Source organism: Dermacentor albipictus, chromosome 1 (assembly GCF_038994185.2).
Source record: "Dermacentor albipictus isolate Rhodes 1998 colony chromosome 1, USDA_Dalb.pri_finalv2, whole genome shotgun sequence".
NCBI classification, from domain to species: Eukaryota; Metazoa; Arthropoda; class Arachnida; order Ixodida; family Ixodidae; genus Dermacentor; species Dermacentor albipictus.
The window spans coordinates 116897052-116911282 of record NC_091821.1 but is presented as its reverse complement, the minus strand read 5'-3'; the positions used below and the strand labels follow the sequence as shown (position 1 = coordinate 116911282).

Genomic DNA, 14231 nt, shown 5'->3' with positions numbered 1-14231 from the left:
AATTCTTGAAGTAACAAAGTATTTAACATTTCATAAGTTCATACCCACAGAACCCCATGTATTTTTAACCTAAAATAATCAAGTGTGTCTATCCATGATTTCAATATAGCGAAAGTTTACTGCTCACGCGAAGACATAGATAATAAATTGCGGGCATCAGTGGGCAAATGGTTGACTTACATACGGCTGTTTGCGAATGCACCTTTAAAATCACACACCACAAGGCAAAGAACAGCCACCAAAGCGGAACAGCATGTTCGCTGGCAAGCCGGTCATGGCCTCCAAGATGTGCCGCCAGATCGGCCGCATCCAGAAGGCCATCACATGGTGACTGCGGTGTTGAGCAGAGGCACTAGGGGGCACACCTATCAGCACATCATATCACATACAAGTGCATTCTATGCAGTATGGTACAGACGCCGACTGATAATTTGGACTTGACGAGGACTATCAAAACATCCGAATAACTGGAAGTCTGAAATACTGTATTGCCCACAAAATTAGTACATTTATTCCACAAGTGGCCAAGAAAGGTACGCCATATTCTCAGATCGTTTCTTTCAAGGATACCTTCAGTTTCACATGACTAGCACAAGACGCATTAGAGTCTACAAGAAATGACAATCTTATCACAGTGTGGAAACACTGCTGCTCGTGACTAGCAGCACGAAAAATTGAGAAAGTAAAAGTAACTTCGAAAGTGATCATCCGAGAATATGGCCCAAGTTGGTCAACACGCACATATGCTTGCCTTTAGCCTAACTAGTCCATAGCTGCGATTTGCTAGCGATGCCTTTTATGTAGGGGTGTGCGAATATCAAAATTTTCGAATACGAAAACTTAGTTTAGAGTATTGAATCAAATATCGAATAATGATACGCACATACATTTATTGCAAGTTGAGTTAATTTGTTATGCTGAAACATTGCAATCGCATTGTCAATGTTAAAGACTAGATTAGTAAGCTGTTATGCTAAAACATTCACATGTTAACTTGGAAAATTTAGTAATTCCCACTAGCTGTCCTGACCAGGCTGTGCCTTAATATACCACATCATATGCTCGTAAACTCAGAGGCATTTGACCCTATGCCAGTTGTCACTCAACACACTTGCTGTCAAGCAATAAGCTCACAATTGGGGCTGGTCCTGCAAAAAAGAATAAAAATTCGACAATTACAATACTCCCTAATATAAAATTTGAGCACAGCTCTATACATGTTTCCATTTCGCAATATATTGGCTGGCGCGGACAATCTGTCTCATGCAGCATGCTGCAAACGAAGCAAAGTAGCGCAACTGCCTCGCTAATTGGGAGATCACGAGAGGCCGCACCGCGTGTAGGTGATGTGTGGGCGCAATTCAGAGCAGCCGCTGCAGAGAGACCTCCGCTCGTGAAGCGCTATGTTTCCATACAGACGACGCGTGCTGCTCTTGCGCCGTCTCATAGCCATCGTTGCCGCAAAGCCCATCTTGTGCAGCACCACACTTTTTTTTTTCTTCTCACGCTTTTGCCATACCCTCCTCTTCCACTTTCCTCCTCGTGCTCTCTTCGCTATCACCATCTTTTATCTCCCGCTGCGCTCTGCGTTCACTTTCATCTTTTGCTGTGCTCGTTCGCTCGCTCAGTTATGAGGGACAACACCGACGCTCGCAGCAGGAACGGGTGCCTAAGAGCTGCGCTCTTGGCTGCGGACAGCGAATGCAAGCTCGCTGTCCGCAAACCCGTGTCCCTTGCTACTGAAAGGCTGGCCTTCCAGCAAAGCTAAGGCATTTAGTGGCTAAGTATGCTTTACAGGCGAAATTTCGCTAGAAGCACAAAATTCAGCACAAGCTCACCTCTGCATTCTCAGATTCTATAGAAACAAATTCTAAGAACCGTGTTTGCTCCGGCATTGAAGCACTATATTCGATTTGATTCGAATATTCGGATCCAACCAAATATTTACACATGTTGGAATATCAATTTTTAAATCGAATAAGAATATTAAAAATGTATTATTCAATAATATTCTAACTTTTCGAATATTTGCATGCCCCTAGTCTTATGCTATTCCTCCTCATGCTTTTCGCGCTTCGTCAGTGGTAAAGAGCAACCCTCTGTGCACTCTTTACCACTTTAAATGGATAAAATGCATGAGCTGGTCATGAATGGTGGATGATATGAGTGAACAGAACTCGCACGTCAAATCGCACAAATCACAAATGCAGCCTTTATCTATGTTACTAGAATTTCTAGTAATGTTGGCCATTATGACTTACTGGCTTGGCTTGTCCTGTGGTTAGGGTGCGGTCGGGTAGTACTAGCTTGACTAGGCTTCACCAGTTTTGGTTTCGAGGAAGCACTGGCAAAATGGCCAACGACATAGCAAAACAAAAATACTGCTATTTCTGCTCGACTCGGTAGCCAAATTAGCATACAGCTGTGCTGTCGGAGCGCAAATTATCGCACGACACGCTGTAAGGCATCCAAAATTTCCATCATCCTAACACATTAAGTCTATGTGACTAGTGGCGGCGCCGCAAAGCTGTCTCAATAATCAAGCATGTCCGAATTCTCGATCTCCGAATAACCAGCCAGTAACTGTAGGTAATATAGTATTTCCATATTTCACACGCGCCTTACATCAGTACCCATTTGGAGTTTTCGTTGTTGCCAATTCTCCCTGCATTGTGTGGCAAGTAACAAGTGTGAGTCGTAGAGGAGGCAGTACCCTCTCAATTGAGGACAAAGCTATAGTATCTCGCAAGTGATCTCAATCGGTGAGAAAACTGATGTCGATGCTAGTTTCGGGATACCACAGAGCTCCCTCTCCATGACCTTGAAGTCAGAAGACACTATCCTCCACTCACTGAAGAAGGGGACAAATTCCCAGTGAAAGCAATTAAAAGGTTGGAGCTGACCGATTACATTCACCGCAAACAAAAGTGTTCATCGAGTGCACTGCTCCTGCAACAAGTTTTTGATATGCAGTCAATGAACAATTTTTCGGACACCCGATTTTTCAGACATGCCTCATAAATTGGACGCCTTTGCAGCAGCGATCATGTACCCTTAGAGCCAATTTATAAGGACGTCTGCAATTTTTCACGCCGACACCCTTCACCGTCTAATTCTTTGGACTTTTGCTGTGACCGCAGGTTCCAAACAGCATTAATCGAAGCCACCACTGCCACCATTTTGATAATCTTGCAGCTTCAAACCAGCACTTTAGCACGCCGATCCGCTGGTATCCGTAGCAATTTCTGTTTGGCCACATGGTGTTTGGTACGTGGTCACGAGATCGTTTTGTGCTAGCATGCACTCCGCAATGCTAGGCCTAGCCGCTCTGACATTTGCTAACAAAGCTCCTGTTGTTCCGTGCAGTGTTTTTCATTGAAAGGATTTGCCACTGTCGACAATGGCACCAACTCTGCCTATGTCATCCTCGCAGATGGCTTCAAAGCACAGAAGAAGCATTGCCTGATGCCAGTTCCCAAAAGCCAGCTTCACGGTGTTATGTGTTCAGTGGTGGTATTAATACAGTGGTGTTAATACAGTGGTGTTAATACAGTGGTGTTAATACAGTGGTGTTACCTGGTCAAGCATGTGCAGCGTATTGCGGTGAAACATACTAAGAGCGTAAATATGCCGTTGTAATGGGACATATTATGTGTTCCTTAATTATTACACGCATGCCCCCCCGTTGTCTTCTTCCACAGTACAAGCACCAATACGCCTAATAACTGCGCTGGCAGCCATTCAGAGCTCAGAGCTATTTCGAACGCGACTGACGATTTGAGTCCTTGAGGGCAGTAAAAAGCATGCATTCATGTTTTCAGACTGCCCGATTTTTTGGACATTTTCGCAATCCCTAGGGAGTCTGAATAATCAAATTCAACAAAATTGATTTATTTTTCATCAAAATTAGTCTTTTCAGACTGCCTGATTATCAGACATTATTCATTGCCCCATCCATGTAAATAAAAAACGGTTGGCGACATTACATAAAAGGTTGAATTTCAAGTAGTAACGAAGTAAAGTGCAATTTTATCGACTTGGTCATATTGAGGTTTGATTAAAAATGAAGCTTGAATGCTGATCAGCTGCAGCAAAATGAAAGCTTTTTCTTTTCTTTCTTTCTTTTTCTTTTCTTTTATTATTTTTAGGTGGCATAAATTAGTCCAAAATCAATCGTACTTGCTACCCAGCTTTCTGCCCAATTTTGTTGCACGGTGAGCAGATATCCATTTGCAACTGCTGCCGAATGCAAATGTGCCATAAAGCTATCTGTAGGATAAGGTGGAGAAAAATGAAGCAATCTGCTTCTGGCTACACCATTTTTCCTCCTTGGAGTCAATACACAACTTTCATTAATTGAAAATGTGCTTCAGAATGCAACAATCCGAGTATACAAGTCTGTCATATCATTCATTTCGGATTTCACAGATTATTTCACAATGTGGAAAAAGATAACTGGGTCTAAAATACTGCAGCTTTTTTTACCAAGCATCGCAGACACATTACAAAAAATAATATGGCTTCCTCATCATGTTTGACTACTGCTTTTATCACCAGCTTTTGTGCATTAAGCCCTCCTCCTTTATCATGATAAAACTGAGGAAGGTTTCAACGTGAACCCGAGGATAGAGTGAGGGATTCTAAGATGAAGAGGAAGAAATGAAAACAGCAGCCGCATATAGAAATGGCAGAAATATGTAGAAATATATTACAGGCAGAAGGAAGCTTCTACTTGCTGAGAACAACTGAGAACACAACTGAGAACAATATGCTATCCTATCTGCTCATGCTATATTTTTCTTTAAAGCTTCACAAAAGTCACATGAAAATCCCAGCATAGAATAGCATACCGTAGAGACTTGTGTAAGGACTGCACTTTTTTTTTCTCTATCTTGAAAAGATGTGGTTCTTGCAGGGGACTGCCTGTCTAAGGGCCAATCCGATGCACACAGGGGGCATCGGGGCACCGAATGCAATCACTTCTCCGCTGGAAATTCTTTTCCCCAAATTTTTGGCTGCAAAGTTGGGGGTGTGGCCCTTACGTGGGCGCGGCCCTTATACGAGTCTATACGGTATATCAAGCCAGAAATGGTGCCTAATGTGTGGCTTACACTGAAAATTAGAAAATGTGTTTCTTTAAAATAAACGCAGAAAAGCAGCTCCTAGCTGCACTAATCATGATCCGGTTACACAACTCACCTGAAGCCTGAATTTCCACAGAGAACCAACAGGCACATTAGGAAGGGCCCCAAAGTGGTTGGCTGGCACCAAAGTGCATTCACGCGTACGTCCCACACAGGCCATGCCACGGCCCCAGTCGCGTTTGCCTTCACCAACAATTGAGGGCAGTCGGGACTTGCGCCGAGACTCCTTCAAAGCTTCCCCAGGCTGAACAACCTCTGTTGGATCATGCTTGCAGTCTGGGCAGAACCTGGGAAACATGCACAACTCTAACCATCATGCAATGCCAACAGATAAAAGTCAAATATCAATTTAATATGCTTCTACTGAAGATAATTTTTTACGCAATCTTCATTTACATTTTAGAGAACGTTTTCACTAAAGACTATGCATCATTTTTTTTTATTAAGCAAAGCAATGTTGAACCACAGTTGTTATATAATGAAGCCTCTGCACATCAGATATGCTTGTACTCGAGAGAGGGTACACGCAGAAGCGGTGAGTGAATTTCACTGTAGTGCTGTACGCTGCCCAGAAACTCAACAACCTTTGCACTGCACGCATTCGATTCATGTCTGCGTGGACACTCAAGAACACATAAGCAGAATCAAAGACGAGCTAATGATTATGGTGATGATGATTATGATGATGATGATGATACATGAGGGGGGTTTTGGCATAAGGACCAGGAATAGTTAATTAAGCATGAGCTGTGAATTGAGAAAAGCTGAATTAGCAGTGACCGTTCAGTCAACTTTCGTGGTCAAAAGACAGTGACTATACTCTGTTTCATGCATTGTGGACAATAATACAAGGGCTAAGAGACTTCGCTTACTGCTTGCATCTACAACCAAAAAGTAGTTCATCACATATTAAAGAAAAACAGGTGCAAGCCATGTAATTTGATGCGACATTAAGTCTCATACCTTTATATCACAAAATATGATGCAATTATTACATGAAGGTGCTGCAGGTCTGAACATACTTACTGCTGAATGAGCACAATGACAGGTTTCTGCGAGCAGTGGCTACAGTGCACAAATTGCGCTTATGACCAAAACGTAGTACACCACATACTGGGAGCACAACGTTGCAGAAATAATTAGTACATAATTTCACATAACTTAACGTAAACAAGTTGTAATATGCGAAGTAGTCTGTAGAAAGCGTGGCAGATCAAAAACTGCACTGTAAAACACGCAAAGTGATAGTTCCATGACTGCACTACTTGAGAAGCTACCATAGCATTGCCTGCATGAAACCGAGTATGAGGATTCATACAGTTGTCTACCAAAATTACTAAAGAGAACTCTAGCACTAAGGTCATTCAGCTTCCATGGGAATGATGGTTAGTACAGTAGACTTTCGTGAATTCAATTCCAGTTAATTCAGTTTTTTCGTTAATTCGATCTCAACTGAGGGTGCCTGACTTCTATGGTGACCCAAATAGCGACCCCTACACTGGCAGTGTCTGTCTCGGCAGAGCTTAGGGGACAGTGACTGCATTAAACACACATCAACCTCCCATCAAAAGCACCTAACTTTGGCCTGCCCTAGGATGAGGATGATGTTCAAGCAATAACGGTAGCTCACAGTGTCTGATTACAGTATTTACCCGATCCTAACTCACACTTTTTTTTTTCTCCATGAAAATGAGCCAAACACTGCACTTCCATGCTTTGCTGCATAGCTGATGCATTGCGGCGAAGCTGACTTTAGGAAACCGGCCACCACTGCGCAATACATATTAGACCCCCTGCCCATTTTTCTTGCCAAGAACTTGTGTGCATAACAGATTTCTACTTTGTTCAGGAGCTTTAAAGTTATCTCTATGTTAGTTTCCTACTTTGGACACATAAAAAGCAGGCGTGCGTTTGATTCGGGAGTGTGTTAGAATGGGACAAATATTTCCAAATGAATCGGCAATGTGTTCTGAAGTTTTTTTCTTTTCTTTGCATCTTGTTTAGTATGACTCGTCAGATAATGCAATCAGTTTTCTTGGTCCCGTCAGGATCGAATTGATAGAAGTCGACTGTACGTGGGTATGTCTGATTGTGCTAGTGGCTTCAGACATTCTTGTGGTTTTATTGACTATGCTTTATGTGCCTTTATTGGCCTATATTTTGAAGTAATCCTATTTTTCTAAACACAGAAGACAATAAGTGCACAATCATCGCAAACTGCTGCATTTGTAATGAAATATTTTGTTCAAAATGATCAATATGCAAAGTCACAACGCCATTTGAAGCCAGAAGAAAGAAGTTTAGACAAATCCACTTATACTAACCACCATTTTCATGCTGGCTGAACTGCCATACTCGCAGCTCCCATAGACACCAGTCCCAGAGTTCCCTCTAGTAATTCCCTATGTGAAAATTACCAAAAGCAGAGTGAATAAGGCACCAGATGTGCTTTGACACACTTCTTGCTCAGGCTGATATCAGCATTACAAAGATTACTGCAGGCCTGCCATATAAGGTTGAGTACGCTAATAACAAACCCCAGTTATAAAGAACTCTTATATTACAAACGCCACACTGTGACCATCAGAGTTTGCCAGCAGGTAATGACACTATGCACAGCAGGCAATGGCACAGCAGGCAATATGTAGACCCAGAACGCTGTTGTAACACTCACAAGCAGAACTCACATGCACAGGATAAATCCGTGCACCTGTTCTTATGCTACATTCTTTGCTTGCTTTGCCAGCATGGGCCACACTAAGGCACAATCTTCTGGGCACAAAGATGATAACAAAGCTTACATAACTTGCCCAGTCATGGAATAGCAGTTTGAAGCTTCACTGCATTTTTATCATTTTCATCCTTTATGGCTGTCGGGCAGTGGTGAATATTACTTCTACAACTTACCTTCACTACATTTAACTGTTTAATGACGAAAATTGGAGTCACTGCCCCCAACTATGAGTGCTTTCAACTGCAGACACTTGCATGTCATCCTTGAAGCCGTGGATCTTCACTAGAAGCCTCAGCGATGAGTACTTCTAAACATCAGTAAAATGTTGCCTACATTGCCCTTATGCTGTGTTATTGCTAACAAACTGGCAGGTTGGTGACTAAAACTGGGTTTATTGAAATCTTTCTGAGCATTGTTTCTGTACTCCATAGCCATCTCTCATAGATGCAAGCTGTATGCTTTTTTTTTCTTATTGTACGCACTGAAATACTATAAAAATACCTGTAAATGATGGATACAAGAATGTCCTACAATATATATGTATGCATTTTTTTTTCTCTTGCAATGCATTAACAAGCATTAACATTACTTATTGGGTGCCTGCCAGACACGGCCCTTGAAGCCCTACGTGGCTTAAGCATCCTGTATGTTATAACTGATACTTTAGTTTTAGCAATAATTTATTATTATTATTATTATTATTATTATTATTATTATTTGTCTTCCCTGAATGGCCTTTATTAAAACCTCAATTATCAGTCTGCACTGAATAATAACATCTCCATTATCAATACCTTTTCAACATAAACTTTCATGCTTTGCTTCCTCTTCAAGCAATCGCACAGTATAAATGCACAGTGATATCCTTATAACTAAGCTCAACTGTATTCTAGGGTGTCTACCAAGTTGACATTTTCAAGTTCCCAGAGTTTTCCAGGTTTTCCCTGAGTGACACAGAACTTTGTTTTGTGTCAGGACGAGCTGACACCATGTCACCCAATGCTGTCACTCTCTAGAAAGCATGTCAAAAAATAAAAAAACGACTTAATCCAGTTTGAATAGTAAGGAGTAGTGCTTATCTTATTCAAAAAAGAAAACTAAAGGGAGGACAGTATAATAGACAGTGAATAAAATATCTTTAAAAAGATGGTAAAGCCCATTGCAAATCAAGTCGAACATTCTCAAATACGAATAAAACAAGATGCATGCAGAGCCAAAATTTTCAAAAATGGGCTATTTCTATCCACTGATAGCAAGCAGCAGCTGGAAAGTCAACCTCAACTGTCCCGACGTACGCTCAGCCTACACACAATGCCTTGAGTGTTGCATTTCACTGCTTTAAAGAGTTTATTTTGCTTTGGATGAGGGTCACCTGCATCTCGGCATCAGCCAACACTTTGCTTTTTTGAGCTCAAGCTCCTTCAAAGAAGAAGCGGCACAGTTCATTTCCCGATCATTCCTCAACGCGACGGTTTGGTGTAGGTTGAGGAATCTCTTCTTTATGCCTCTCTTTCTGTTCTCATCCTTGTTCCGCCGCGTGTTCGCCCCACGGACCATCTGAAGCATCCTCTTGGTCAGTTGTACAGTCAACGTCCCATTTTTCACACTCCCAAGGGGCCGCGAAAACGTCCGAAAAAATGAATGCATGTTTTTTACTGCCCTTAAGGGCTCAAACCACCACAGGCACGTCCGAAAAAGCACTGAAGGACTACCAGTACACTTATGATACATATCGGTGCTCGTACTGTGACAGGAGACGGCGGGTGAACGCTTGTTTAATCAAGGAATATGTACTGTGTCCTGTGACAATTGCCCCTTCAGACACCTAAGATTCACCGTAAGATTTCACGCATGCTTCACCACGTTAACATTGCTGTAATGAGGCGAAGCTGCCTTTCGGGAACCGGCATTATGCAACCCGCTGTGCTTTCTAAGCTTAGAATCCAATCACGAGGATTACAGAGGCAGAGTCGGTGCCATTGCAGACAGCAGCGAATTCTTTCGATGAAAAACACGGCACTGATAGGCAAGAACCTTAACAGCGAACGTCGAAGCAGCTAGGCCACGCATTGCGGTGGTGGTAGCTATGGCTGCCAGCGGATCTGCGTGCGAGAGTGCCGGCTTGAGGCGGTGAGATAATCAAAACGGATGCGTTGGCTTTGATTAATGCTGTTTCGGACCTGTGGTCACGGCAAAAAGTGTGGAAAATCGGATGGCGAAGGGTTCCTGCGTCCGAAATGTCAGACGTTCTTATAGATTGACTCTATCGGGTACGTGGTGGTACCAGAAAGCCATTCGCATTATCGGGCATGTCCCAAAAATCGGTCGTTGACTGTACACTGGAAACCCCTCCAGCCGACAACATGGCGTCAAAGACAATTCATTACGATTCCATTCTTTTACTCAAGCCAGCATTAGGGCGACTTTCATTGCCTTCCAATAAAATGACACTAATTTTCCCTGATAGAAGCACAAATTCCCCAAGTTTTTCCCGAGTATTACCAGACTATTCAAAATCCCCGAGAATTCTCGGTTGGCAGACACCCTGTATTCACATTTTTATCTGCTTCTACATTGATGAAGAAAAAAATCTGTAGACTAAAGGTGGTGGAAGCAAACTGTAGGTCCAGTTGGCATCCCTTCCATTACATACCAGTGCTCTTCCTCTGGCAGTTCTTCTAAAGGTGGCTCGAGGCAGCCCAAGTGAAAAGCCCGGTCACATTCGTCGCAAAGCAACTGCCGCTCAGGCTCCTTTTTACTTCCACAACGACAGCAAGCACAGTGGCGGCAGCGGCGCTCTGGTCGATCACCACAGTGTGTGCAGTCAGGCTGCCGTCGACCTGGACCACATAACACAATAAACTGCATTCTATCGAAACTAAATTACAAATGACACATTTATCAGCTGGCCAGCGCTTGTTGTTGCCTTGCCAGCTTTGCATCACAATCATAAATATGATTAATATTAATCCATTGAAGGCCTTCTAGCTCAGTTGGTTCTCAGCCATATTTGTTTGTTTCTTTGTGTGTGAGAGAGTGTTTTTGTTTAGGAGTAGTGAGGCTTTTGATGAACCTACTTTGCCAAGTATATTTTGAAGCAGTTAGCACAGCTGTTCACAAACTTGGCTCATGGAATATTGTCGTAGTTATTACTAAACACAAAAGGTGGCAGTTGAAGCACCTCCACTCCTTGACCCAAAAAACGCAAAGTTTCCTACAATAATTACTAGAGGGAACTCTGGGTAGTATGATGGGTAGTATGATGCATAGTACATGGTTCTGTCAGATATTCATGCTCGTGGGTCAAGACATTCTTGTGGCTTCATTCATTACGCTTTATCTTCCTTCATTGTCCAAAATTTCAGAGCAGTCTATACTTTTCCAACTGCAGAAGACTCTACAAACACGCACAATCAATACTAATTGCAGCAGTTCAGCCTATCGAGGTGGCCAAAAAATGCCATGTGTGCTCTGAGCACTATCATACAGCTGAAAATTTGTCATTCTTATCTGAAATGAAACTTTATCACTCCAGAATGATCACATCACACATTTTCCTTAAAGGGACATGAAGGCAAATACAGTCAAACCCTGATATAACGAATCTCGATTTAACGAAATTCGCAATGTAATTAACTATTTTCGTTCGCCAATCTTAGTTCCATTGAAAACCGAGTATTCTCTTTTTGCAATTTAACAAATTTCGTGACGTGGTTTCAATTTACTGAAGTTTACGGCTATTTCAAGCATGTACTTGGAGCCTGTATGGCTGCTAAATCTAGCAAAAACACTATCAAAATGTCAGCTGAGGAAAAAATTTGTTGCAAATGTTATCTAGCATGAAAAGTTCGAGTGGCAAAAACACCGTCGAAGTGTGCGCTCCGGGACGCAGTATGCAGGAAATACCACTGCACATTTGTCATGTCACAGCTGTGGGACACGCGGCAGCTCAGAGCGCTCAAAGAAATGCGAGAGATGATTAATTCAGCGGAAGGAGAGTGGGGAAGAGGTAAGTGTGCGGTAACGTGATCAACAGGGTGTCTACCAAGTGTGTCTACTATCCTCTTGGTCAGTTGTACAGTCAACAGCCGATTTTTCGTACTCTCTCGGGGCCATGAAAGCGTCCCAAAAAATTAATGCAGTTTTTTTACTGCCCTTAAGAGCTCAAATCCTCACAGGCACGTCTGAAAAACCCCTGAAGGCCTGCCAGTACACTTACTATATTGGTGCTCATACTGTGACAGGAGACAGCGGGTGCACGCGTGTATAATTATGGAATACGCACTATGTCCCATGACCATAGGTCGGCACACTCACTCATGAGTGCACTCACTCACACTCACTCGCACTCATTTCAAAGGCGTGAGTGCGAGTGAGTGTGAGTGGAAGTGAGTGCGAGTGCAAGCAAGTGCCAGTGAGTGTGAGTGGAGGCGAGTGCGAGTGCGAGCAAGTGCCAGTGAGTGTGAGTGGAAGTGAGTGAAAGTGAGTGCCAGTGAGTATGAGAGTAGGTGAGTGTGAACATGACTGAGTGCTGTGAGTGTGAGCGGAAGTGAGTGCGAACGAGATTGAGTGCTTGTGAGTGCGGGTGGAAGTGGGTGTGACCTTGGTGAGTGCTTGTGAGTGAGTGGAGGTAAGTGTGAATGTGAGTGAGTGCCTGTGAGTGCGAGTGCAGGTGAGTGTGAACGTGAGTGAGTGCGAGTGCAGGTAAGTGTGAGCGTAAGTGAGAGTGCAGATGAAAGTGAACGTGAGTGACTGCTTGTGAGTGCAGGTGAGCGTGAATGTGAGTGAGTACTTGTGAGTCAAGGTGAGTCTGAATACGAGTGTGAATGATGGTATGAATGTAAGTGAGTGCTTGTGAGTGTTGGTAGACGTACGAAGGTGAGTGAGTGAGTGAGCGTGAGTAGACATCAGTATGAACGTGGGCGAGTATACCACAGCTAGCACAACAATTGAAGAAGTTTAAAGTTCCATTCAAGAATGGAACGCGATAGCGTAAACGTGCTATGTTTGCATCGGAAATCATGGGAGGTTGTTGTTGGTGGGAGCCTATCGAAGAGGAAGTGGACGCAGCATCGAAGGCACGAGCATGTGCCATGTCCGAACTCTTTTTCTTCATACAAAACTCCATTTAGGAGCATGTGCACCATCAACCGACAGTGGCTGAATGGGTTAACATGCTGGTCTCGCAACCCATAGTTCCTGGGGTCGAATTCCCGGCCAGCAATTTTATTTTCAGGTTATCGTCTATTTATTAACTTCATCTAACATTTTTGCTCACGGCCAACAGCACGACAATGCCAACACTGGATTTTTTGTGAAACAAACTTCTAAATGCTATCGCATTAAAAAAGCAACTCTCTGTCTTATTTAAGGATATATCATTATCTGAACCATCAAAAGTTAACGTCCCATGTCAAGGTCACCGCTCGTGCGTTGCCACTCCCATTACCATGATATGCACGTGCATTATTTCTGTGAATATTCTATCATTTGCAGGTGCTAGAGAGCGCGACTCGACTTGATTATTCAAATACATTTTAGTGCCCGAAGCATCAGTTGATATGAATGAGCGAAACAATCATCTGTTCTCATTGATGGAAATGGAACGGCTTCCAATGGATGTAAAGTTGGGAGGCATGTGAGTGAGGAGACTAAATTGGTCTTTAAGCAACACTTACTCGTTCTGTGTGGATTCAAACCAGCCATGTCACTACGAGAAAATCTCTCGTTGAAAATTCACTGTTAGCAAAAATATTTTTATTGGGGTGCGTATTTACACGTCACATCCGTTTCTCTTTTCTCGGCAGTTGACTTTCACTTTCCAATGTACATTAGTGCTAACATGATGCATTTGAGTGTTCAAGAAGACAAGCCCAATTGTTATGGTGAGCCTCCATTCATCACTTACACAGTTTATTGTTACGTAACGATTTTTTTAGTGTAATGCATGTAAAACAACTCTTTCTATTGTCTCGAATACACGAGTGACTACTCGCTTGTGCGCCAAGAGTATGCTAGCTCAGCTAATTAGTTGTCATGGCTTGTGCAATAAATAAACAACTAAACAAAAAGTCCAATTGTTAGCGCGAGCATAAAGCACAGTGAAAATCAGGCATGGGAAGACCTTTGCAGGCGGCACCAGAGGGATGGCTCCTCGCCTTTAGGGAGACGCCGACGAGTCACCGAGACCCGACTGTTGGAAGTCATGTGAGCCGTGCATGCGCGTGCGTGCGTGTATACCAGCAGCGCCTACTGTTCCTTCGGTTGGACACCCCTTCTCCCCGTCTGCCGGCGCAACAAGTTGACGCCGGGTGCTTGCAAGTGTGCACATGAGACGGTTATGCCAATTTATG

At 43.1% G+C, this 14231-nt stretch overlaps 1 protein-coding gene across 2 annotated transcripts in view; it reads right to left on the bottom strand.

The window, feature by feature from the left end:
- Positions 1 to 14231, bottom strand: part of LOC135907861 (E3 ubiquitin-protein ligase UHRF1-like) — an 84508-nt gene that overhangs the window by 47856 nt on the left and 22421 nt on the right. For both annotated transcript variants that reach the window (XM_065439615.2, XM_065439616.2), the window contains exons 7-8: positions 10532 to 10718; positions 5200 to 5431 (exon numbers count right to left, since the gene is read on the bottom strand). In XM_065439615.2, coding sequence (XP_065295687.1) covers positions 5200 to 5431; positions 10532 to 10718 — 419 coding nt within the window. The remainder of the gene's footprint in view (positions 1 to 5199; positions 5432 to 10531; positions 10719 to 14231) is intronic.